The sequence below is a fragment of the Liolophura sinensis genome, chromosome 5, assembly GCF_032854445.1.
Source record: "Liolophura sinensis isolate JHLJ2023 chromosome 5, CUHK_Ljap_v2, whole genome shotgun sequence".
NCBI lineage: Eukaryota > Metazoa > Mollusca > Polyplacophora > Chitonida > Chitonidae > Liolophura > Liolophura sinensis.
This window is the reverse complement of record NC_088299.1, coordinates 18,299,509-18,327,310: the sequence shown is the minus strand read 5'-3', so window position 1 is coordinate 18,327,310 and position 27,802 is coordinate 18,299,509. Positions and strand designations below refer to the sequence as shown.

Sequence of the window (27,802 nt, the reverse complement as noted above, 5' to 3'; positions counted from 1 at the left end):
AAGAAATTGCAACACAAAATATTAAGTCTTGTGTAATAGATCTCGCTCTTTCTGTATGTAAAACCATATCTCCAAATCGTACCATGTGAGCGCTTCTTTACCATAAGCACTACCCTGTGATCTGTGCAGTATGTTCCTTGTAATACGTTTTTTATTCTGCGTTTGTTTGCCGTTTCACGAAAAACCATCAACGCATAACTGATTGACACCAGGTATGTTTTAACGGTCCAAGATCAATACGTTTTGTTGCAGAATGCCACGGACCCGAGCTAAGTCTCCTGGTATAGCTATACCTTTGGAGCTTTGGTTTATACATCTCTGATTAGAGATCGTCGAGGTGCACAAATGACCGCTGAATTTTATCAAATGTGATCCGTCACCCTAAGCCTATCTATGTGATAAGCTTGGGGTCTTCTGGGCTGGACTAACGAATTCTTACAAAAGGATTGACCGAAGTTGAGTCGAGCACTCTTCAACCCATACATTTTCAAGGGTAGCGTATGACTGCAGCACTAAATGCATTGTGCTAATTACAGATTGATTCTCTGACTCATAGATGGTTGATTGGAGCAGTTGTTGACAAACGCCATTCTCGATAATTTTTCAGTTAATATAATACTGAGAATTTTTATGGATGGAGGAAAGCTGAATGCTCGGGGTAAAACACTTGCCATTGGCAAGGTATTGAGGAAGTTCCTCACTCAGCTGTGAGGTATAAACCTACACGCCATACTGGTGATGTAAATGATATGAAGCTCGATCACCTCTTCTTTTCCCAGGATGGAAACTATAAGTCCACTGCCGGGTTTGAACTTGTGCCTCGTTTGCTATAGGGATGCTCGCCCTAAATATCAAATGGTAACCGAAGGAGACTAGTTGAGTAATCAATGCAAACTACCCAGTCTATCAATTCTCCAGGGACCGTTTGTTCAAAACTGATTTTAGACTTAAAACCAGATTTAACTTGAAGCCGTGTGTTCAGTTTTGTACTTAGCCGGCAAGTATTGTTTACACTACATTAAATATGAACTAAAGCTGCTGTTATACTTTGACTTTGCAGAAGTCCGTTAACTTCTGAGTTTGATTAAAATTTTAAATACAAAATATGGCTTAATAGCAGCATTAGCTAATACACCTTCGAACAACTGGGCCTGGAGTTAATTTGATGGTGGCAACAAATGCAATGTTGCCGTTCTCTGAATGACTGACTGAACACAACAAACAAATGACATGATTCGATTCCTTTATTGTAGCACCTTCCGCTTGACGTTATTGCATGTGCTAGATTGTTTGAAATCCGAAAGCCCAACACGCCGTTTCTTAACAAGAGAAGCATCATATATTGATACAGTACAACACTTAGTGCGCCAGGGCAATGTAGAGAAAAACACAAAATGGCGGCTGGCTCTCCCAAAGTGCCTCACATAACATGAAAATAACCAATCTAGATGCACATTTACATTTCGTTTACTGATTTTCATGTAATATCCGAACATTGATATGCTAGCCTGTAAATGCCAAACTGTCATTCCAGTACTAGTTAAAAAGAAAACGGATTCGTTATTTTCAATGTCAACTATAGATAACAACAGGCAAATAATCTTATATTATTCCTTTGGGGGTAATTTTAAAACTTGTAACTTAATATACACAGAGCAAGCTTAATAAAATCACATTTACATCAGCACTGTACTATCAACGCCAAGTGTCTTCAAATGACCAATCCAAATGGACTATATGTCCACGTGACGTCACTGCCTCCCGATACGTGGCTTTCGTGGTATGACGTCATTCCTTCAAAGCGGCATCGGCGGTGAAGGGATGGTGGAAACAGAGCGTAACGAGAACAACCAGTCGTGTTCAACTTCCATCTCATGCTGTTTTATAGAGATTTCTTTTACAAATGTTAAAAAGTCAAGTTTCCTTACGTAAAGTACAGAATTGGAAGTGGGAACATCCACTGCAAATTTCGAACAAATGGAGGGAAATCTTATGCTGTGCATCTTGACATGGCAATTCAATGCGCCAGGCATATGAATCCTTGCCAAGAGGTAGGACGAAAACTCGCTCAAGTCAGTCCCGTACTTACTTGTAATAAAATATTATATAATGATAAACCAGCGCTGCTACTTGAGACAGTTATATACCAACGTAGACATGTATACACAAGCAAAACTTCATACCACAGCAATGTACCTTCCCAGCTTATAGAGATACATTTACCGGAACACTAGAACTTCAGTTGTTTTAGTTGTTTTTTACCCACAATCTGATGATCCAAAGAAATTCGAACATTAACAGATATAATATTCATTGTTGTCGTCTTCCGCGGGGATCCCTACGCCGTAGCGGGTAGTTGCCGTCCGTACCTCTTAGGTGTAGATGATCTGCCTTTGCTGAAATCGGACGACAAATTCCAGGTTAATACAGAAAATTGTTTTGTCCATTAAACGGGTTATATTTTTTTAAAAAAGGAAAGGAAATACGATTCATATGGAATTGCATGGTACAAACCTGAACACGTAAACTTCATGTCTAGCTTTCCTTATTTTATACACATAATATATATTTTTTTTTAATCGTTTTGTTGATAGTAATAGTGGATGGGAAATCGAAAATGACAAAATGATTGTGATTAGTAATAATAGTGCCATGCAAAGCCGCACATTACCAGAAGCAGTCCAACGAAAAGTTATAATATAATAAATATGTAGTAATATAGCCCACCCCTGTGTCTTTTGTAAATCATGCTAGCCAACCCGCCCTTTGGGTTAGTCAAATACCCATTCACGAACGTCCCTGTCAGCATCCGCCGTTATCCCACACAGACAATATATAGTTGGTTATGGTAACCGTTTAATAAGCGTACAAAGCAAGATATTTTGAGAGACGAGATTTATTGGCTCTTTTGTCGGTGTATGTATCCCAGTCCCCATGCTGGCTTTATAAGTACACCCCATGTCCCACTATGGCATCATAAAACAAATCGTACACATCTGTGAAATAAAAAAAATAGAAGATTTGGCAGAGAAGAGCGCCCCCAGTCTAGCATTACCTTCCCTCCTTGTCGTACCGTCCATGGAAACTAGTCTTTGTAATAGGTTGGGTCGTTATGTGATTTACATAAGACCTTTCTCAATCGCTGCCTCAGGGCTGAAGTTTGGCCCCCAGAGCCGCCCCCGGGGCCTCCTTTACCCCCGCTGTCTTTCTGAAACGGATAACACTCTGGGCATGACCAATTGGAATGTTACACCCTGATCTGGTGATGGTTTTCTTGATCGTTCTTTGAAACACATTAAAAATGATAAGTTATTATCTATATGGTATTTTTGATCCATAAATAAAAAAGTCAATTAGAATCAAATGTTAGCGAAATTGAGAACAACATATTTCGTACAGATTCAATACAAAATCTGGATTAATACGTGGTTAAGTAAAATTGCTTCAAATATTTACAATAAAACAAGAACGTTAATGATTTACAACATAAACGGCAACGCACTGTATTAATTACTGGAAGCATTATAAAGAGATCAAACATTTGTCAGAGCATATTACTTTTCGAAAAAGTTCGGTCTCCATTAATTATCTGCCATGCATTACGTTTAATTTATTTCAGCATTATACAGCGCAAATAAAATAAGATCATGAAATCCATTCACATTTTGTTGGATAAGAACAAGAAATGTCAGCCATCTTTAATCAACAAAACTTGGTAATAGTGCGAAAAAGACACATCTTTAGAAGTTACAGATGAAAGGCAGAACTAGAACCTTCAATGAATTTAATCAGCTACATCTTCTTAGATTCTTTTTTGTACAAAGTTGTATTCAAACTTTCATCCAAAATACGAAATATCTCAATGATGTGGTCTTCACCGCACAATTAAATCAAAAGCCGTTCTATCTGACATGCATTTCCTTTAATAATATTTGCATTAATTGCGTATCAAGCAGCGATGTTATATGCGATCGATGTTCTCGCTGGAGAAATGGGTACAAAATCTCAGAGAGATAATGGACGAGCACTCAACCCCCAACCCAACCCCCGTCCCCTTGCCTACAAGCCTCCATACACCCCATTTAAGAGATGTACCCAGTCCCTCTCTGCAAGTAAAAACCTCGTTATCACAATAAACACAACTGTCACATAATCCGATGAAAAAACAAAATGTACATATACACTGCATTGTTAATTCATCAACAAAACATAGAATACGTTCCCCACAGAGACACTGGCTACCCCCACTCTGTGACTGAGTACCCGCGAGTTTCACATGCACCTCCATGCGCTGGCGAATGGCTTAGTGTATTACAAGCCTCAAAGCTCGGCCCTGAACAATACAAGAACGTGAGTCAATGTAAATACATGTATACCAACACAGACGCCCGTTTTTTATGTGATAAAATTTCCACAAATAATCATAACAATATGTACTACAGCTTATACGTGAATGTGACTGAGAGGCATTCAACATCTAGGCGTTCAAGGATAACCATGCTGAAAGTTACAATTACACGTCGATTTGGTCAATATGTGAATTTTTCAAACATGTAATATACATATTCATAATGGACACTGAGCTATTATGCAACATGCTGTTCGTCAACGCTGTACCATACCTTGGTGGTTCGCTTTCGGACGATAGTTGGCAGTTGATATTTGCTCATCCGGGAGTTTGACTAGCGCATAAGTCTATCCGTTTGTTGTTGTTGTTGTGGTTTGTCGGCCCATCGGACCTTCGTGGCACATCACGTGAGGTATACCATTTCTTAGACGTTCCATATTTCTGATGACCAACATTCTAGCCTACACTACTCAGTGGCACTGTACAATGCGAGGTTCTAGAGTTTGTTCTAAGAATGGATAACAACTGGGATATACACTAAATATCTAACCACCGGAAACATCAAATTCACTGAACAACGGCGAAGGAACGCGCGCCTGCATGATACCCTCAAAAATCTAAGTTTTCAACAGCTACAGGTAACTACAAAGCTTTTTGAAAAGAGGAATAAAATGCAAAATCCATTTCCAGGGAAGCAGGGAAAATCTAGAAGGGAAACTACCAAATCCACACTTCTATTGTCATTAAGGGCTGCAACATATCCCCGCATGGTAGAGAACTGTGGTGGAAACTACACTGTAGTCACACTGCACTATGGTACAATAGTAAACAGTCTGGAGTAAAGAAAGGGCTATGGAGTCTATTGCTCACACCCATGCAGCCATCCCACTTACTGGTATAAAAATACGAAAGGGAGGTTCTTTTGGTATAAGCAATTTCACCGGCTGGATGTCACATGTGTACTTCTCTATCCTGATTAAAAAACAGGTCTTATAATTTAATGCAAGGTAAGTTAATAAGAACCGAAGCCTTACTTTGGCAAAAGAATTGCTTAACAAATTTACTTGCTTTGACGGCAGCATCTCGTGCATTGTAGGCTCACATCTGTCAAATTCCATAACGGTTTGGGAAAATATGAACTGGAAGGAAGCTGAGGAAAGATATTGCTACCACAGATACGGAAAGAAAGAAATGGGCGAAACACAGAAGGGAAGTTAAACTCTTCGTTGCTTTATTCAAACGTTTGAACTTAACAGTTATGTAATACGAAGGTGTCGCGCCTTGAGCTTGTCTGTCAAAATTTTTCTCCATCACAAATATATATAAGCAGCAGATACAAAGCTTTCAAGGCCGTGAATTTCCATATGAGCTTAAAAAGCACTCCATGAAACGCCATAAAATATAATGACACTAACCTAAAAGGGCATCGTATTATTATTCACAAAAGGAGTTTTCATTATTCATTGTGGCAATCTATTGTCTCGAAATCACTTTCTTAAAGACAACCGAAATTAATCTCCTAAGCTTTTTCAGAGATGGGGTTTAAAACTAGCATCAGCGAAAAAACGTGTCATTACAATAATTGACCATTTTATATAATCAGTGTAAAAATTAAACGAATCTTGAATTGTATATTACATTTCCTGTATTGGTTCTTGTGAATGTTACTCTGTTCTTGCTTAGGAAAACTTAATTCACCGTTCCGAGTGCTCTTTTGTATATTATGTAAGTTTACAATGAATTGCTACAATGAAACGCTATGCAGTACATTACCTCAATGGCAATGGTAGCGTTTTATGAAGAAGTTCGCGAAGTATATATCGTATGCTGCACAGCTTCCACCGTATGAGCAATTCCAGAAGAATAGAGAGGTTACCTAGGGGCGATAACTCCACTTACTCGGGTTGCCTTGCTTCCAGATCTTTTTGCTTTCTGGCGATGCGAGCAGCGACATCGTCTCCCGGCCCTAGATCCACTTCTAAGTAACGGTCAAGCATCTGACGGTGGAGGTCAAGTTTTTCCTGAGCATCTCTTACCCTTTCCCTCATCTTGTAGACTGTGGCTGGTGTGTAAAACACATCGATAGGGTCCACGTAGCTGTCTAGTCGATACTGTTTTGATCACCAAGGAAAACAAAGGAATCATCAATAGAATTCCTGTTGAAAGAATTCTGCTTGAAGGAGCTAAAGATTGAGCTCCTCCCCTCCCCCCTGTGATGGGATCTAAAATGCAAGTTTAGCTGTCTAAAAGTTAGCGATTTCGTTTAATTGCAATGCAAAGTGATGTTTAGTTTAGAACGAGCGACATGCCCAATCTCGTGACTCTAACTGTTAATCTAAGACAGAACAGCGTGTCAACAGAACTGGCGTGTTAGGCCGCGACAAGCCGTACAACACTAACAACACTGACAGCCGTGTTAAATGTGTACTAAGCTTTACATAGATTGTTATATAACAACTGGCAAGCCACAGGTTGTAAATAGTCTCCAAATAGGTCACCAGATGAAGAGAGAGGGGATGAAAACCTCAGTGTTGTCGTCTGATGATAAATAAAGCTTTCAGCATTTATTCAGTTTCTACCTTATTCGTCCAAGTTTTCACCAAGAATCATCCAATCAAAGAAGAGGTGGTATCTAGATGAGTCATGAAGAAATTAATTTGTAACTTTTTGCAAGCAAACAGCTCGCTGGTACTGGAATTATTCTGAAATATTCGCATAAGTGTGCACTGGAACGTACTGGAGACAAATCCATATGTCACTTCACACCACACATGGTACACATTCAGCATGCAACTTGTACAACCACAATTTGGGACAAAGCTGTTTACAAGCCAAGTCTATGTACAATCGTTACCCCACTGACTATTTGCGTCACTTAAGCGGAACTACAGCTGATTGTTAAGCATTGATGAGAGGGAAAATGAATGATCTATATCAACATAAAGAGGATCTCAGTTCTTGTGGATAGGATTGAGTACAGTTAACTCGTTTCCCGTTGCGTTTTTACAATATAATTTTTCTTAATTTTGTAAATGTTGACAAAAGTTCACTCCGTCAGGATGAGGAACCCTCATTGTGTATTAATACAATGAGAATCAAACTTCATCTCTTCATAATTGCCGAAACTGTTTCCATGGTAACTGATAATCACAGGTCGAGCGTGTAAGGCTTGACTAAGAATCGGTCAAACACAAAGTGTTTATCACGGACAAAAATGAGATAATATTTAGTCTTTGAGGTAATTAATGATTTTGAGAATAATTTACCCACGTTGTTGTGCATGTAAGTATGATGGTCACACTTCTCATGACTCTTAAATCCTGTTATGTGATGACCGACTGACAAGCGTAAGATACTCAAGAGTGAAGTCACTCCGTGCTGAGAATATAGGAGATTATCACTCAGCTGGGGGTAGTGTACGGTGCGAACTGTTAGAAAATGAACCTTTGATGTGGTGATACCTTATTAACAACTAAAAAGTATTACAAACAGATGCACACTGACCTGCCAGGAGAGTAAGTTCTTTGGTTTCGAATAACCTTCGGGTTGTCGAATGGATTTAGCCCCGCTCGGCTTTGGCTGCAACGGTAGCGAGGATCAAAACGCTAGGCAAATATTAAAGATGACAAAGCTCGTGATGCCAGTAGCCAGTTAGAAACATAACATACATACATAATTTCAGCGTCGATGTTATGAGCCCGTGATATGCTTTTCGTAATCAGATCACAGAGTTGTACATCTCCACCAAGATGGGACAAACAGGCGAGAATTCGCGACATGCTAGGTTACGGGGAATATAATGTCGTCAGAAAATTTGATGTTCAGGATTCAAAAAAAAATGACCAAGGCCAGTTCAAGATTGCCCATGAGGACTTAGAAAAGTGTATAAGCGCGAAAGTCTCATGACAACAAAGAAATCTGTATTCACACCAGATAAAACTCGTCTGCACGGGAATAAAATACAGCGCGTTGGTCCAATCACAACGCAGTCACGCAATGTTGCTGATATTTTTTAGACACTCACCATGTAATATCATGCATTACCGTTGAAGGACTTCCGCATGCCAAAATTAAAGCGTACGGGTTACGGTAGAGTAGCGTCTACTTACTGTGGCTTTGGAAGCCAGTGATCCAGGCGTATAAACTCTGGCAGCACGTTGTCGTGTGCGCAGATTGAAGCGATCGTACCTGTCCGGGTTGTAGGCCGGCGTGTAATCAATGTCCTACAACGAAGAAAACATAAATCCCCCCGCTAGTCCCCATTCCCAATCTTTGCCATGTGTCTCTCAAAATGTACCCGCTTCTCCAGCGTGTTAGTGCAAGCTTGTGTTAGTTGCCATCGCGCTCTAGCTAAAAGCAAGTCTGCTACAAAACGGCATTACCTTGGGGTTTAGTCTCAACTCCCGCATTACAGCGGCAGCATATTTAGATTTCGGCCCTTTCTTCCGTTTAGTCTCTATCTCCACGTTAGGTGAAATGATGGCAGCCTGTATATGGAAAAGAAACAAGGCAGGAATGTCACCAGCGGGTCACTCAAGGTCAAATGCAAGGTCATTGCAATAGCTTCTCACCCACATTTTGAAAAATAGAAAATTTAAATTTAAAACGCCCAAAAGTATTCTCTTTTGATAGACGTTACAGAAAAGTATTATAGAAGTATAATAGATATACTTAAGAGTATGAATATTTTACCCATTAACTTTATAATGACTTTCTTTTAATGGAATAATCGAACGGAATATTTTTTGTCAAGAATAATATGCGTTGTTCATAAATGCTTCATTGGGATCAGAAAAAAGGAAAGCGCCATGCCACTTGCTTATCCTCATGCAAGTAGTAAACAGGCAACGGGACGCACATCTGCTGAAGGGTGGTTGAAGCCATCCCAGTTTGTGTCATGGCTTTCAACAGCGTGGGTGCCTTTCTCTTTTGAGGGTGAGAGAGCTATTTTGCAAGCCAGGAAGATTTGAGGAGAAAGTGGAGGTATTAGAAGCCACAAGTGTTTCTGGTTTAACAGCTTTCCCCGACTCTGCCGTTCAATCGTGAGGTTTCTTCCATGATTGCCTCTGTTCTATGGGTCAGCTATAAAAGACTGCTAGATATGATAGATCCTCATAGAAAAGTACAGAATCCCAAAAGTGCGGGCGCTTATGACGGGGAAAACTCTATTTTCCAGAAAAAGGAGAGAAAAAAAAAACAACAACAAACCCATAAACCAAACAGATGGGAATTGCCGTATACCTTTGCTTAATGTTTTTGATTTTTCAAGGGTTGCAGAGCGTCTGTGGTAACATGGTGCATGCCGTGAGTCCATATATACTCATGCTTTAAAACGTCCGAATATCTGAAACGGGGAATAACAATAGTCGCGCGCTTTATTGGCCCATGAGAACAATGCAAACTTGCAACAACACTTGTAAGCGCTAGGACTCGTCCCCTGATAAGAAGTCATGTCATGAGAGCAGAACCATAAGTGGGCATAAATTTAGAAAGCGCTAATTTAACAGAAAAAATGAAGGTTCCGACATGAGTTCCTATCAAAGCGACTGAACGAGAAGCGAGAGTATTTTGAAAGACCATGACGTAGACAAACACGATAAATACCAATGTCAATCACAGCTATTGTAACCAATTAATAAATTACATAGAGTGAAACTCAGTGTCATTCAGCTTCAGCCTTCACGTCACAGGGTAACTGCAAGCTTTGGCGCCAACAAATGAACAGATTTTGAACTGAACCTGGTTGATTGGCCCTTGGGGGATTATCGTCATTGCCCGGGCAATAGCTCTAGCCGCTGCCACCTTCCCAGAGTACTCTCCTTCGTAAGGTTTTCTGGGCTCAAACCTCTTAAGCATTTCTGCCACTGTTCCTGGGCTCAGTCTGCCCCTCCGGACTCCATCTTCTTTCTCCAGTCTATCCTTGTCGGACAAATACACGAAGACCACCGGTGGTCTTGGAACATATCCATACCTGCGAGCTGCAGCCCTCCTAGCAGCTTTTGTGGGGACGATTGCTTTCTTGGCATATCGAGGAGTGGCATAGTGCCGGGGCGCTCTCATTGGCAGTGGCGAAAACCTGACAGGTGATACTGAACGCGCCCTACCTAAAGGATAGAACCATCTGGGCACGGAGTAAGGAGGATCAACTCCATATCTACAATAAGGCGAAAGACTTCTACTTCTCGGGAAAATTCTCGTCCTTTCGGCCGGAGTCAGCTCCCAGTCATATCTCGAAGGAGACAGACTTCTAGCCCTCTCGTATCGGTCTAGAGATACCCCCCTGCTTGAAGGATACATATCCCAAAAGGCTGCCTCAGAAGGAGTTATGCCCCATCGAGCCGCCTCTTCCCTACTTAATGATCTGGACAAGTTCCTTTGCGGAGACACTGACCTTCTCCCTCTTGGGGAACCTGCCCTGAGAGGATATACATTCCAGTTAATCGGCTCCTCGGGGGCATCCCATGTCATACCCTCCGCAGGAGCCATATCCCACCTACCCGTTCTAATAGGAGATGCGGCGTTCCATTTAGCCGCCGTTGTCGCGTCGATCCCAAATCTTGTTGCTTCAGCAGGAGTTATGTCGAAGCGCGGGTCATACAATGACCACGGCCAGTTTCTCCCACGTCTTGGGAAGTCATAATCAAACGCGTCATAAGGACCCCAAAACCATCTACTTGGCAAGAGCGGTTCAAACCCCTCCCTTCCGGCCCTCACTGGAGCAACGCCTAAGGTAGCGGCAGTGCTGGGTGATACGATCCATTTTGTATTCCCAAAAGGATAACCGCTCAGTTTAGACCCAATGTATGGATACCCCCACATTCTACCCCTAAACAGCGGATATCTGCCGGACCTTCCCCAAAGTGCCGATCTATACGGGTACACGAACCTGTAGCCCCTGATATAAGGATAATCATCAAGCGGGAGGTCTCTAGAGCGAGTAGAATCAAGTCTGGTGGGCGACAAGGCCAGCTGAGCCTCCCTCTGAGGCGAAATGTACCACGGCAAATACCTGACAGGTGAAGCCCTTATGGGTGCTCTTCCCCTAGCGGGTTCAGTGAGTGGCTCTACGTCACGTGCCTCACTTACGGCACGCCTGGATGTTCTAGCTCGCGCCCGCCCCCCTACTGGACGCCGGTACAGATAGTTCGGAGACACACTTCTCTGGCGATAGTACCTATCAGGACTGACATATAGGTAGGGTACCTGGTATGGAACACGATAAGCAGTGTTATACGTCGAAGATGAGACGGGTTGTTGTTGTTGTTGTCTGTCCGCCCTTCGGTTTGCCCTTGCTCTTGCTGGGGTGGATGGCGTAGCATAGGCCTGTGGAGAGGCACGGTTTTAAGTGGTTACATGGAAATCTACAGGGTAAAGGTATAGAGGAATTTGAGACGAACGAGACGTAGGTTCAACTAACTATGACAATCCATCATACATACATATAGTTTTTCTAGACCCATTCTTAATACAACGAATTATTTGGAAAAAAACTCATGGACCAACTTAGTCTGAGGAGCCGGGTGAAACTGGAACGCTGGCGCGAACAGAGATATTGGACCACGACACGACCATCACCACAGACGACGCAAACTGGGGGGAGTGTGTCGACTCAAACACAAATCTTTTCGGGAAGCTTCAACCTTGCACTTCAAACCTATTATCAGGTAGGTATGTTAGTCAACCTAGTGTCTTCGCCTAGAGAAATCTCTGATCCTAAAACAGGTTGGAGAAAAGAAAATAAGAGACTAGATAAATAGCAAGCAAAATATATTGTTTTGGACTGAGTAAGCGTGCAGGTATTAACCCATCAACCCAAGGGTTACAAGCACTGGGACACGTAGGTGTGTGGACAGGTAACAATGTCTAAAAGCGTATTTACCTTCATACGAATTCTGTCAAGAGTGGTTAGTGTTCCAGTCGGCTCTTCGCTGTCCCTCTCGCAGGAATACGTCCTGGATGGGTTGGACCTACTCACAGGTACCAAAGACATGGAATCGTCGTCATTTTCTGTTGGTCTGACCCTTTCATAGGAGGAGTACCTCGGAAACGGGTCGCGGTTGCTAGAAACACTTACAACAGCCCGTACCGGATATGTCGTCCGACTTACTCGCGGTAAGGGTAGCAGGTCGTCGTGTGTGTCTACAGTCCGCTTCCCTCTGTCACGATGTGTCGATTGGGGTTCTGGGCTACGCCTAGATGTCAGTATAGCCCTATACGGCGCGGTGTAATAACTGCTAGTAGACCTTACTGGCACTACCGACCTACATCTGTCCGTTTCATCGTCGAGGCGCTTTAATATGCTATCACGAAACTGTTTTCTCTGAGAGAGGAATTTACTGAAGAAGTCGTCACGGCCGTCTACAGTAACAACTATGGGCTTAGACAGGTCTAAGGCATTGCGATTGGTCTCTATTACAAGGGGTTTGATTGGTCGAAATGGCGCAATATCGTTACCTGAAGAGGTAACACTTGCAGTAGATCTAAGTGGAGAAGGAAACACAACTGGGACCTCGAATTCAAGGCGACGCGGCCTCGAGGTCCTAGGGCGATATGATAATGGCGTGTCTATGCTAAAAATAACATTTGAAGTGTCCAAATCCGAAGGGCCTGGGATGCTCGCCAAAGCTCTGCGCCTTGTAGAGGACACAAGGTCATTGAGCCACAAGGCTGAAGGCATAACCCTGCTGGTACTGAGTTCTGGCAAGCGGGGAGTTGGGGTCAAGCCTACCCGCTGGAGTGAGGGTAAAGATGTCCCATAGTCAGAGAAAATTTTAGTGGTTGGGTAGGGAGGTGCCGGCTCGTATGGGAGAAACTCCGATTGTCTTTTTATCGAGTCTAGACTGAGTGGATAGTCGTCTAAAATATCAGATCCGATGTCACTAGAAGTGTCAGAAACGTCATCCGATAAAGGGAACTGTCTCATGTAAGAGGGCGTTCGATTTCTTTCTCGTCTTCGTCGTCTACGTCTAAGTTGTTGTACTGAGTGCAATGGACGTTTTGGCGTGATAGCGCGAAGTTTGCGTCGTCCGAAGGATGCAGCTGGCATGAAGTAACTGCTACTGTCTACATCATCTGGTTCCACATCTTCATACATAGATGTAAATGGGGATTGTCTGTCACTGCCTAAAGGGCCGGGCAAGTCGTACGAGGAATATGGATCAGAAAAGGATATATCATTTGTGTCTGAATATAGTGACTCTTCGGGGGAGTCCAGCTCCCCCATGGAAGGAGCGTCAAGCCAACGAAATTCGGAAGGTTCCTCACCATCTTTACGAAACATGGTGCGAGTTTTAGACAAACCGTCAGCTAACCATTGGCGCATGGAGCCGCCGCCACCTACTTTCCTGGACGGTTCGTCAAATGTTAATCTAGGGGGTTTATATACAGGTGGGATTGGATGTTTTCGGTATTCCGGTAGGCTACTCAGAGGGGACTGCATGTCTGTTTCTCTTAAAGTCAGAATGGGGTGATAATCGTGGGCTGATTCAGGGAAATAGCGTTGGAGAAGTCGTTGATTTGGCAGCCCGTGTAACCCTTTGCTTTCTTTGGACCCCTTTGGAACACTTTCTGGATTCTGCACAAAATGCGAGTTAATTAGATATACTCTAGTTCTTATGAACAATTAAGGAACGTTGTATGAAGCATGGGTCGTTATCGCAACTGTTCAGTATGATGGAGGGTACATAGACACAATAGGATAAATACATATTCACGTCCGGATTTGGAGTCATTTGCAAAAGCAGCTTACGAATATTTATTCAAAACAGTTGCAAATGAAATATTTTCCATTAGTAAAACTGACATGTATGTCAGGAAATTTCCAAAAACAAATTCGCTCAGATGGATAAAAAAAATTAGTAGAGATCAGGACGTGTAATGGGGAAGGAAAACTACTTGGGTAACACTTTGGGTATGCTGTCCCACCCAGATCCGATTTTCGTTTATAAAAAGAACTTCCAGCTCTCTTTCCGTGATTCATGGATGACCTCTACCAAAAGAGCTGAATGAATCTTCCACTGGATCGGTGCACATTCATGTGTGCTCCAACAAAATAAATGAAAAAACATAAATCGTATATCTATTCATGTCTACAGCATCTGGTTCAGAAAATAATTTTAGTTTAGTTGTTCTAGTATTGGATATACCGTTGTGAAGTAGGCAAATTTTTGTGAATTTCCTTGATGGACGAAAGTTTGCTAATGACCCTAATGAGAGACCTGACACGTTACAATTAAATGACGTTCACGTCCTACATTTTAAGATAGTCCTACATTTTAAGATATCGATATTTATTTTAGATATGAATGTAGTCGCGGGCTGCGGTGGAAGATTTTATCTTACCAATGCAGCGTTGACTTGCGACATTAGACGCTTGTCTTTTCCGCGAGACTTTGCAGCCAAATCCATGTTGTCGTAAACGGTGTCTGTGGACATGTTGGGTGGCGTGACTTGACATCGCATCGGCCATGTAATAGTCTGCCCCAGCTGAAAGAGAAGTGTGAACATTACTCACCATTCAGCAACCTGAGTACCAGTAACTTCAGCCACGCTACTTCCTCAGTGTTTTGAATAAACCGTTTACTACACAAGAGGTAACACAGTACAGCACTCGTACTAAAGTATTTATGATAACAGTCAGAACTAAAAAATGTCTGTTACTTAAAGCATCTAAGTAAAGTGAACTGCTGATCCTCGCAGTTGGTCTTTATAACGTCATTGCGTGGGAAGCACTTGTACATGTCTTAAAGTAAGATCCTTGACTTTGTTTTATCGTTGCTCCAGGACATCACTTTACAATGCAGCAATAGTCAAATATAAGGCAGGAAGTTCACAGTTCATAAGTCCCCACGAGTTCACTGCAATAATGCTAAAGTGGGCGCCTAGCCATAATCTTTCACTCAAAGTTCTTAACAAATTTTCAATCCTCGTAAAATGTCACCGTTATAGGTTTGGAAGTAGCATAATTAAAGATATCTTGCTATACACATCTTGTAATTTGTGGCCGTCTATACACATCTTGGAATGTGTGGCCGTCTATACACATCTTGGAATGTGTGGCCGTCTATACACATCTTGTAATTTGTGGCCGTCTATACACATCTTGGAATGTGTGGCCGTCTATACACATCTTGGTAATTTGTGGCCATCTATACACAACTTGGAATGTGTGGCCCGTCTATACACATCTTGTAATTTGTGGCCGTCTATACACATCTTGGAATGTGTGGCCGTCTATACACATCTTGGAATGTGTGGCCGTCTATACAACATCTTGGAATGTGTGGCCGTCTATACACAACTTGGAATGTGTGGCCGTCTATACACATCTTGTATTTGTGGCCGTTTAAGCACATCTTGTAAATTTGTGGCCCTCTATATACATCTTGTAATCTCTGACCCACTATACACATCTTGTAATTTGTGGCCGTCTATACACATCTTGTAATTTGTGGCCGTTTGAGCACATCTTGTATTTCTGGCCGTCTATACACACCTTGTAATTTGTGGCCGTCTATACACATCTTGTAATTTGTGGCCGTTTAAGCACATCTTGTAATTTGTGGCCGTTTAAGCACATCTTGTAATTTCTGGCCTTATACGCACACTTTGTAATTTGTGGCCGTCTATACACATCTTGTAATTTGCGGCCGTTTAAGCACATCTTGTAATTTCTGGCCGTTTAAGCACATCTTGTAATTTGTGGCCCTCTATACACATCTTGTAATTTGTGGCCGTGAAGATGGCAAGAAAACTTTAACACAAACATGATCTGACCTAATGGGCATGCGGAATATGTACTCATGATTGGGCCTGGTTGCCGCTTACTCGCAGAGATCGAAGCTACAATCGATTGTAGACCATAAACATTGAGTTTACAACATACAAAAAAGTTGACTCTTTCATAAAGGTGAACTGTGTAATATGACAATGTACAGGTCAATAACTATTCTTGCCTTCATTTTTAAAAGAGTTCTACATCACAATGATTCAGCAGTTACCAACATGTGAAGAAATGCTAGTAACAGTTTACTGAGACAATTACATTACGCATCTTTTTATTGTACTTAGCGTCAGTTTTGGGGTGAATGTAAAAATTTACAACAGAGTCGGCCCGATTGTAATTTCTGATTGTAAGTTACAAATATCCTACCTTAATATCCCCCTCGTGCAAGACAGTGTTAATTGTCATGAAACCACGCAAAATTTCCTGGTAACAAATAAATAACTTACGGAAAAAGGTTCTGGAAGGTCTGAAGGTCCCTGGGGGTGGATAGTCCTCATCCATGTAGTACTTGCTACGACCAGCCAGGAGTCCATAATTCCTTTGTGGTAAAATCGAATGCCCCTTTGTCTGCAATCCGTAATAACGATACGGTGTCTGAGGATGGGGTCATGTTAGAATAGGGTCATTTAGGTCAAATGAAGACAATACAAGGACAAGGTCACCGGTAAGCGGAGGGAACGAGATAGCTGCGGACGGAGCGGGTATGGAAATAAAACACACATTCAAAGCACAACACCAAAAGCTATGCGCACTTACAGCATTTTGACACAGAGTATTACCACATGATGTGCTAACGAAAGCGTGATGTGTACGTGATGTCTACATGATGTGTACCCACAAATTTGGAAAAACATAACAACACTGCTGTTAATTCTTATAATGTGTTAAGAATGATTACTTGCGCAGGATCTTCTATAAAGAATTGTATTTCAATATAAAATTGAAACATCAAAGTATGGTAATATCTTTTATGTAGTCTGCATGTTTGTTACTAAGTCACAAGATATCAATAACTTATTCATGGTTCGCTATCAGATCTCTGTTTTAATTTCAGCCTTAAAACGCTCAGGTGTATCTACAATAAAACCCGAATATCATTATTGACAGTATAATTTAGAACCAATATTTTATCATGCCGTATGTCTCGTCTTCAGTGTGTTACGTACGCACGAATGTATTCGGCCAGTCGGAAGATGTATACATTTATGGTGTCCAGGTTTTAAGTTTCTGCACACAGTTCTATAAGATGAGTTCAAGGGCCGGACTGCTATATTTGGCGCTTCACAGCTAACTCATCTGAGCTTAACTGCTTCCCTGGTAGCCATGGAAACAATTAACGTGCCGCTAATTTTAGCACGCCAGAGTTCAAGGCACGCTCAACAAGTCTCAGAATATAACACTGGTTTACTTATCTTGCTACCTCAGCTGAAATGATTTGATAAATGGCAACAAAGACACACAACTAAACAATGTTCCGATGTGGTTTCGTGTCCTACGGTGTAAGCAAAACAATGTGAATAGCAATCCTAAGTTTAAACATTTGTAAACACGTTTACGATGCAATTAGATACATTCGGCAAACGAACATATTAAACAAATGAACAGACACATATTACCTGAAAACTGAATAATTTAATTCGTAAACAGCTTAGGACGTCAAAACAGGTGAACAGGTAAACGGCTGTACAACGAGGGTTAACAAGAATGATATTGGCAAATGATCTGAATAAAGTTAGGAAGAAAAAAGAGCGATTGGCCAAACAATTACTGCTTAAGTATTTAGTCGTTAATAGTCTTGTAATTAAGAAAGAACTTTGCAATTGACAAATAACCACATAACTGGGATTTCAAACTGAAAGTAGCACATTTTAAAATCAGATGATCTGTTCAGCAAGAACGCTGAATACAAAGGTAAAAGTCTCATTGAGTTACTTTAACAAGGGAACTGCTGGAGAGTAAGCTATCCCCACAAGTAATGGAAAAAGGGTCTTCTTGTATTTCTGCGCCATCAGTAATTAAACAACAACTAAACAGGCGAGCATGTGAATATGTGCATTCTAAACGTGTTAGAGACAAAAACACCAAAATATTACCCCAAAATAAGTCAGACGGTTTCTTCCTCGTGCCATGTCTTTCCCGTAGAACTTTCACCTGTGGGCAGAATGGTAAACACCTTCCTTTACTGAAGTCCCCCACACACACCCAGCACGTCTTTTCTAAAGTTATCCCAAAACTTGGCAGCAGTATTCTCTGGTGAGTCAGAGTGGGCTGTCAGTTTCCTTATCTAGCACAAGTTTCACTCTGACGAGCTGGCTAAATATTTTACCCCCACTATGTATGTACCTAAGCGTCAGTTATCCCTACCCAACCTGTGTCTGGCATGTATCTATTTCCTAAGCTTAGCGTGTCTCTCGAACCACACGGGCAAAAAGAATCAACACGGGGAATTGGGGAAAATGCTTACCTTGGTAAAACGACGAACGGTTTTGAAATAGTAATTTTCGTAAGCCCTGAAGTCGTTTTGCTCCTCGTATCGATACGGGATATAGTGAATGTAATACACCATCGTGGAGATCGCCCCTTAGGTAATCCACACTGGCTTGCTTATCTAACGGCTAGGAGGTTAACTACGCTGGCTAGTCTACTACACGAAGAGGGCTTGTGGAGAGCGATTAGGTGGGGATAATCGGTAGATTTATATGAAGTAGGTGCTCGGCACTTGGCAAGGAAATCTGAACGCGTAGGCATTGTTGACATTACCTTTGAACACCTGGTCTCAATCGATATGCCCTTTACCTGCGGAAAGCTTCAGGCTCTAGCAACATCTAACCGTGACGTGGGGGGACGGCGGGGGCATAAGAACGCCACGGAAGTTCCGGGCCTATAAACAGTGCGAGCACATCGCTAAGGATTTCTGAGAATCAGCCAGCATCTGCTTCGGTAAATGTTACAGCGACGAATCAAAATATCAGAAGCACAAGGGATATTTGATGTATACTTGATAGTTCAGGCCTAGAGCGACAGAAGACTGGGAAGCACTGGAACCCGTGCCCTCACCGCGACCACCTGACCCCTGAGGCTATAGGATGCACCCAGGGGTACGCTCAGTTTCTCAGTTTCTTTACTAGATGTCCCACTGGAACGTTTTCACAATAATAATGAATAAAGAGTATATCCATAGTAATAATAATATCCAAAGTCGCACATAGTAACATAAAGATAAAAAAAGTCCATGACTTACGGGTGAAGTTGCCTATCGAAATATCGAAAATTTCCAAAAGTTAATCCACCATGGAGGGAATGGACGGGAGCTTTCAGGCCAGGTAAACTTTAGGCAGGCTGGGGCAGGTATACATTTACAGGACTGCTTCCATTATTGAGCGCGGGGAGATGCACTCTCAGCAGTTCTCAACATAGGCAGGTAATGCGATATCTTTATCTATTTCGGGAGCAGCTGAACCCTCCGAAGCGAACTGGAGCCAGCGCTCCACACCCCAACAACCTTCGACCCCTACAGTTGGCCTGTTTGCACGCATAAGACGGCCCGAGCCAGATTCTTCGGCTGTCGTCCTCGCTGTTGTGACTATAAATGGCGATAGCATGAGGAGCAGCAGCATCACTGAAGTTATTTTGGAGGAGGAAAGAAGAGCTAAGCAACTCGGGTCCGGAACTGCCTATAACTGAAGGATGGCTGCATTCATTTTTGCCGTATACCCTTTCCGAAGGCAGAATGAAACATGTAGAGCTTTGCATCCAGCTGGCTAAGCCTGTATGTAGAGGCCTCAAACATGCATGTTTGCGTCTGCATGCCTTAAGCATGTCTGGGAAGTTTGTTTTTAAACCTAAATGGAAACTGACAGCACTAGACTAAAGACCATCCTTTCTGCCTCGTATAAACTCAACATATAGGCATTTAAACCAAAGACATGCCTTTGACATTGCCAAAACATTGGCAATTATCAAATAAATTAGAACATATTTATGGCAAATAATTTATTGCCACATTAATGTTCATTTAAACAAGGAAAAATACAACTATATAAAGATTTTTTGTTATAATTAAATTCATTTTATATTCCATCATGCAGAAAAAATGCTTTTCCCATCTATACCTGCGCCCCCCACGCCACCCCCCAACCCACCCAACACGATGGGTAGGTGTGTTTTGCATACAACTGAAGAACACTGGGCACTGGAATGGAGGAAATCCGGAGTCTATCCTTATCCTGTGTATAAAGATAAAGCTGGTTGATAAGTACTTAACACTAGAGCCTGGTTCTGTATAGGTGGCTGCCTCTAACTGACCTGACTCGGTCGTGTTTTAACGGAATAAAAAAAATATATTCACTCTGAACAGCTGAGTCTTGTTGCATCGCACATGTAGTACATACTTTACAAAGTCACGTGTAAATCGATATATAGGCCCCACACAGATTTAAGAAAGAGTGACGTTTTACCTTCAAATACGGCTAGAGTTAGATCTTATATACAAGGTACTGTTTGAGTCATACCTTGCAATTCATTACTTGAATTCTCTCAACCCGCAAACTGACCACCATTCATAACATTAAGTCAGTCAATCAACACATATAGGACATACTACTAGAGTTACATATATGTACCACATAAAAACACGGCCATGTTTGTATCCTACACGCATGGTGCGGCTAGGGTTAAACATGTATCTGACAATATACGAATATGTTTACGTATTACATGCAGGATACGGCTAGAGTTACATCTATACGTAAAAAAAACGGTTACAACTTACAGTTACAACTTACATATACAAGATATGCCTACAGATATACCTTACATATACACGATAAGCCAACTATTACAGCTTACATATACAAGATATGTCTACAGTTACAGCTTACATATACAAGATACGCCTACAGTTACAAATTATATAAACAAGACACTACTGGGCTTACAACTTACATCCAAAATACCACTGGAGTTTCAATGTACATACAAGATACGTCTGGCATACAGGACACGCGGTGAAAGGTAAACACGTGTTTATTATAGAAATGCCGGAAAAATTCTGTCAGGAATATTCGGAGAACGCAGGAACAAAATTATCAGTCCAGACAGTATAACTAGTGGCTATGTAGTGTCATGGAAACAATACCACTGAAATAACCACGTAATATAACAGAAGTCTTTTAGAACAGCCAGTAAAAACCAAAGGAGCGGAGACAGTCTGATCATTGGGATGTATTCACAACTAACCTGTTAAATACGGCCTCTTGTCAATTTACCTCAGTCAGGGCAGTCAAACGTCAATAAATAGTAGCAAATGACACGCCTCCTAGCACCATGGCTTAAGCAGAATTAGGGAAACAAAAATACATTGATGTTATGCGCAATTTATCGGACGTCACAAAATAATATTAAAATACTGTAAAACGATGTTATCCTTCTTCGGTTTTTGTTTTATTTAGTTCAAAATATAATCCGCTCTTTTTAACGCAAGGCTGAGAAATCAATGAGAGTCAAAGGCTGTAAAAGTGTATGTATGTATTGCGTTGATGTATGACTGGTTTGAGGAAATTTGTCAATTTCCCAAATTCGATTGGTTTATCGATGCCTGATACAACCTGCACGAGAAGGTAACATGGAAAATTATTCTTTCCGACTTGAAATAACCGCGATATTTTTCAGCTGGATAATATTTCTTTATTCTGTTGCCATTGAAGACTGATAACAACACTGACAAATGATTTCTTCATGATGTGTGCTAATATCTTGTTTGTATGTTGAAATCATTAAGCAGGCAATATATCGTATATCTATTACCCTGTCATAGTGTTGATGGTAGTCAGCATGTATAGGGGCACACTGACAAGATTTCAGTATGGGGCGAGCCAACTAAGAATAGGCACAAATGTGTGCAGCTAAAGCCACCAGCAGATGAGGAATAAAAAAAAACTAGGGTAGCTGCAAAGCTAAATCATAGACCTGCACACCCAGCGCTGGCGCTCACCCAACGCACTGATAAAACTTTACTTTTTAATAACTATCTGATCTAAAACCAGATGTTACTGATCTCTGACACACAAGCGCATGTTTTAACGGAGTTATAGTGTTTTGATACCAGAGCTCGGAGGTCTCCCAGCTGACCATACCACGCCGGCGTTATAATAACGGCAGCTTAATCCCATGCAATGAATGAAGTAAAAGCAAGACGCCTGGATAAATACGGTGTCGACGAAAATTTGATTTGGCAGTGCTTTTTACATATTTTTCTGTGATAACTGTGTCCTATATCATTATTTTTCTATTTATATACAGTGGCTGGCTTATGTTCACTTTAAGAGACTGTGATACTAATGTTATTAATGTAACAGATCTTTGGGAATTTCACTGTTGAGAATTCAGATATTATTTTACCGGTTGTGATTTGTATACATATCTTTCTATTTGGTACTGCCGAGGGTTGTGGGTAAAATGATTCCTTGTTTATAGAAGGCGTTTAGCACTTGTGGAAAAGATTGTATTTGAAAGTAAATTACGATTTACTGTTCTGATATGACTTTGCTGTACTTACTTACTGCACTTATTTACACATAGATGTTATTTATATTTCTTTTTTTTATGAATAATTTGTTGCTTAACGCCCACACTCAAGAACTTTTCTCTTGGACATTTATAGCCAGTTTTATGGGTGGAGAAAGCGCAGTGTCCGAAATAAAGCAACGTTTTTCTGACGATATCCCACAACATTTTCTGACGATATCCCACCACGTTTTCTGACGACATGCCAAGTGCGACATATGCCCTATTAGTACAAGTGGCAGCACAGATTGCTTGTTGCCACCAAGGCCCCATTTACAATCAAAACGGGGAATCTAGAAAAGCCCGTCCAAAAAAATGGGATTGAACCCACGCTTCATGTAACCTAGCCATTGGAAGGCAAACGCCTCAAAAACAGGGTTCTCACGTATAAACAGTTCACAGAGAGAATTCAAGACTGCATGTGAAACATGAAACACCTAAATTGAAGCGAAGCATCTAAAGCCACATGTATAATTCAACAGGATACACTTTGATATGTAAATGAACTGATTGATTAACAAGTCATGAGATGTGTAAGAGTTAAGTCTTTCGTCCTCTGAAATGCAACCCTTCCCAAATGACATAGCATGTCTGAAGTAATTCGTGCTGGTACATGCACTACTCATTTGGTATCGAGATGTGCCATATCCGCAGAGTAATGCGGGAATCAAGACAGAAATATTTACGATGCTCTAGATGTAGTCTGTCTCCATAATTGAACATCATTGTGCTGTCATTCCTTATTCGCTTGCGCATACGCAAAAATGTCGAAACTTTGACAGTGGTGCACCAACAACAACAGGTGTTATTGGTTTAAGACGTGCGTTCAACACAAAATGGCTGCTGTCGCCACCATCCTTATTTTCCATATGTTTTTTCTGACAATAATTTTAGAACGCTTTGACTGGTTTCGTTGAAACTTGTGGAGTGTGGAGGGCATCAAAACAATATATCCACTGTGGACGTTATTGTTTTCCAGTCGTTTAATATTGTTGCAATAATATCTCCAGAAAACTCTTACCGATTGCCCTCAAACGTGGGCATGGGTATGACATCAATAAAAGGTGGCTTTTCATCTATGTGCGTAAATCTAAATGGATAGTACTGCCATTTTTCATTGTCATTTATAATGGAATAATGGCATTTAAGGAATATAGTCATCCAGTACAGGTGTTGTCTGTATGTAACATCCATATATAATTTGACGTGATATGATTCACTTCAGCAGGATAGTTGGACACGTGTCAGTTTGTCTGGGACCGACATCGTCTTCCCCACCATGTACACTGATGAATCTACGTGATGTTCAGACATATAAAGATACGTTATTCTATCGGGCAGGAGCTATGGACCTCAACGGTCTGTTTTTTCCTCATTAACATGGTGGAAATGCAACGTGTGCAAAGGATAAGAATGAGTTACAGTTGAGAGACAATATTTGCTATCGGCAATGAACTTTTTGGCGTTCTTCGTGAACGTGAAATGTCCAAGGTCGGACACGAGAATGATTTACTTGCAAATCTCCATTCACCATATTGGATAATGATTCATACCGATTTGTTGTTTTCGACGATTTTGAAGATACTACCCTACTCAGGTGTGATTTAAATACCATACATCTATCTTATACATTTATTTCATACATTCACTTTTGTGAGGCCAGTATGCTCAAGTACAGAATCACGAACAGATAGAATAGGGGCTGGTATATGTTCTAGTCTTTACGGCGTCATGTAACCATACATGCACTTTTGTGAGGCCAGTATGCTCAAGTACAGAATCACGAACAGATAGAATAGGGTCTGGTATATGTTCTAGTCTTTACGGCGTCATGTAACCATACATGCACTTTTGTGAGGCCAGTATGCTCAAGTACAGAATCACGAACAGATAGAATAGGGTCTGGTATATGTTCTAGTCTTTACGGCGTCATGTAACCATATATGCACTTTTGTGAGGCCAGTATGCTCAAGTTCAGAACCACGAACAGATAGAACAAGGGCCAGTATATGCTCTAGTCTTTACGGCGTCATGTAACCACGCATGCACTTTTCAATATTATGCCCATATTGGAGGTTGCCTATTAAACATAACAATGTTTATTCATTCTGATGAAATACAAGTTCGTCAAAACTGATTGCTATGGTGGACTCACCACCATCACATGTCACCATATGAAGGAGCATGCATAAATGCAGATGGTGTCTGTTTTCTTTAAATTGTACATGAATTAATCCACTAAAACATGGGCCACATGTTTGATATTCATCACGCTGTGCAGATATGCCTGGGATACAGTTTCTTTTTCGTGTAAAAGATCGACTTTCTCTTTTTTTCTTTTTTTTTTTTTTTTTTTGCTTTTTTTCATCAAAAATCACAATGCTTCAAACCTGTTATTGACAAGAGCCGAATGTACATGTAGTGGTCGATATGTGCGCCAGTCCATCGATGTCAACATTTCAAGAATACTGGTGTAGGAGTTGTCGGCCTTGGGCTGGCATGCCGAGCCGAGTTCTCCCTGTACCTTAGTATACATATACAGGAGTGAGCGAAAACATGTCAGTGGCCTGGCACGCGGTTCTGAGTATCAGACTTCACGGTTGTCAAGGTGAAGGCAGAGTTATATATATCCTCTTTTCTCGGAACTGCATCGCCGTTAGGAGCACTCCAAATAGTACATAGAGGAGATGAGCTGGAGCTATCGTCTTACCTCTGACCGTATAACATGTAGGAGGGGAGGAAGCTCTGATACAGCGCACTTCCCCCTCCCCATCAGGGCTTAATTAGGGCTGTTATGGACGCAAACAACCCCCCGTGGCTGCACTGGAACCCATGATAACAAACACCCCACAGACCGGGCACTTTGACTCCTGTTGTTTTGGTCATAGATAAATAATGACAACAGGTCATACCCAGATCACATCGTATAGGCCGCTGGCTTCATTCTTAGGCCTGTATATTCGGATATTGTATAGATTTACATCATGTGTTTCTTCCCATGAGTGATATTACTTTCAGTTAAACGGCCTGAGCCTATTTCTAATTGCATTTGGCCAAACTGGCCATTTAAAGCATACTTACGCGACATACACTGGCAGTAAACGCCGTAGATCATAGAACAAAGTTATCAACGGTACCGGGAGTTAAAAACAAAACAGGGAAAGCAAAAAAAAAAAAACAAAAAAACGAAAACAAATCTGGATAATCACTCTAATCATTTGAAACAACTATTTCAATTTGAAGCCATTATAGTATTGGCAAGATTGCGTAGTCTTTTGACGGAAAGGTGGTTCCCGAACACGAGGAGAGTTCGACCGCAAACGACTGCCTCATATACTAACCATATGTATTTAATGTTGATAACCTATCATTGGTTAATTGTCATGCGATGTATTATATCGCCACATATATGGACTGATTATGAGCCTGTTACCCTGTCTTTCTGACAGCCCTTTCTGACGTCAAAGGTAAATTCAAAGAGGGGTTTCGATTTCCTCTCCACTAAGTGTTGTGCAGAGCCCAGCGTTCTTCAGAAGCCGCCCCCACCCACGACAGGTATGTTAATTGATGCTCCCCGTCCCTAACCGTCTACAGAAGTAAAACCACATGTGAACAAATAATAAGAAAAAGTGTTACCTGATAAATGTCTCCTTTGCTTTATCGCTCGTCTTCGGAATAAACTCTTCCTCCACCGTTCTGTTAAGCTTCCTACTCCATGGGATTAGAAGCCGGTGGTAAATTCATACAGGTGTATATACCAAAGACTGGGGAGAAAGTTGTGGGAGCGCTGCCCGGCTACACCGAGGTCCTTACTTCAGGGGCTTGTTGGTCCTTCTCCGCCCGGGAGTCAGGCGGCCCGGATATATATACGCACCCTGGCTAATAAATGCGGCACATGCCAACAACCAGCATAAGGTGGCACTCCGTACCAGAGGTATCTCTTACCAACAGTTGTCTATCATGGACGCACCACTCCTTCTAAACCAGCTGTGCTCCGAGCTTTAACCGTCTTTTATCTTTTTTGCAAACGGCCATCAATCTTACGTCATTTCTTCAGTTGGCTGATCTATGTATCTGTTACCGAGTAGCCCAATGAAACATGGCTTCAGTGTTGTAGTACATTGTAAATAAATGATGCAGAACTAGTTGTAGATGGACATTTACCACATAATAAATACGATTACAGCTGAACAATGACTTTCGATGAATATCCTCAAAAATTAATATTATGGTTAAAATGAATAAACCCACAGGGAATGAAACCAGAATGTCACCTTCACTGAATAAACCCACAGCGAATGAAACCAGAATGTCACCTTCACTGAATAAACCCACAGCGAATGAAACCAGAATGTCACCTTCACTGAATAAACCCACAGGGAATTAAACCAGAATGTGACCTCAACGGAATAAACCCACAGGGAATTAAACCAGAATGTGACCTCAACGGAATAAACCCGCAGGGAATTAAACCAGAATGTGACCTCAACGGAATAAACCCACAGGGAATTAAACCAGAATGTGACCTCAACGGAATAAACCCATACGGCATAGCTGAACATCCCACCAGTATGCAACAGCTGAAATATCTCATAGTCAAAAAGCCATCTACAAAACAACTTCATAACAAATGTGACGTCATTTCAATCTCAATAATCCATTAGCCAATATGAATTCGGTTGAATAATGGAATAACCATTGTGTTTTCGAGTGTTCTCAAAAGCAGCGGAAACAGTTGATGAATATAACAGAAAACAGTGATATATTTAGACGAATGATTCTCCATCGACACTGACATCATTTGGAGAACATCATGGGACTGCCAATGTGTCAAGGACAATATGTGTCATGAATAGCAGGTGTCAAAGACACTAAATGTCAAGGACGAAAAGTGTCAAGAGACCTGTTCCACAAACAGATATGGGCTACGCTGACTCAAACTACCTTGACTGCATATATAGTATTTTTGACTGTGTGTTGCTAGCGTAGTCGCAGGCAATTGCAGCCTTCGATTGCTTTCTCGAAGAGAAACTGCTTCAAGATACCGATAAACTGACTTTTAAAATCCAATGTATTTTGTAATTTGTATTGTTTACATGTATGAA

At 41.4% G+C, this 27,802-nt stretch overlaps 1 protein-coding gene across 10 annotated transcripts; it reads right to left on the bottom strand.

Annotated features, from left to right (window-relative positions):
- Positions 1 to 1,226: 1,226 nt before the first annotated feature.
- Positions 1,227 to 26,576, bottom strand: LOC135466035 (uncharacterized). Of its 10 annotated transcripts, XM_064743431.1 has the most exons (11): positions 26,334 to 26,556; positions 18,227 to 18,284; positions 16,580 to 16,700; positions 14,690 to 14,833; positions 11,552 to 11,671; positions 8,458 to 8,571; positions 7,853 to 7,927; positions 6,248 to 6,459; positions 5,242 to 5,320; positions 3,056 to 3,208; positions 1,227 to 2,396 (listed from the first exon to the last, which is right to left on the bottom strand). In XM_064743431.1, exons 3-10 carry the CDS (start codon positions 16,664 to 16,666, stop codon positions 3,086 to 3,088), a joined length of 954 nt encoding a protein of 317 aa, XP_064599501.1. In that variant the 5' UTR covers positions 16,667 to 16,700; positions 18,227 to 18,284; positions 26,334 to 26,556; the 3' UTR covers positions 1,227 to 2,396; positions 3,056 to 3,085. The 10 variants fall into 10 exon arrangements, with proteins under 10 accessions (XP_064599501.1, XP_064599502.1, XP_064599503.1 ...); XM_064743432.1 differs by lacking the exon at positions 7,853 to 7,927 and having other exon boundaries at positions 26,334 to 26,557; XM_064743433.1 differs by lacking the exon at positions 11,552 to 11,671 and having other exon boundaries at positions 26,334 to 26,557.
- Between the last annotated feature and the right edge of the window lie 1,226 nt (positions 26,577 to 27,802).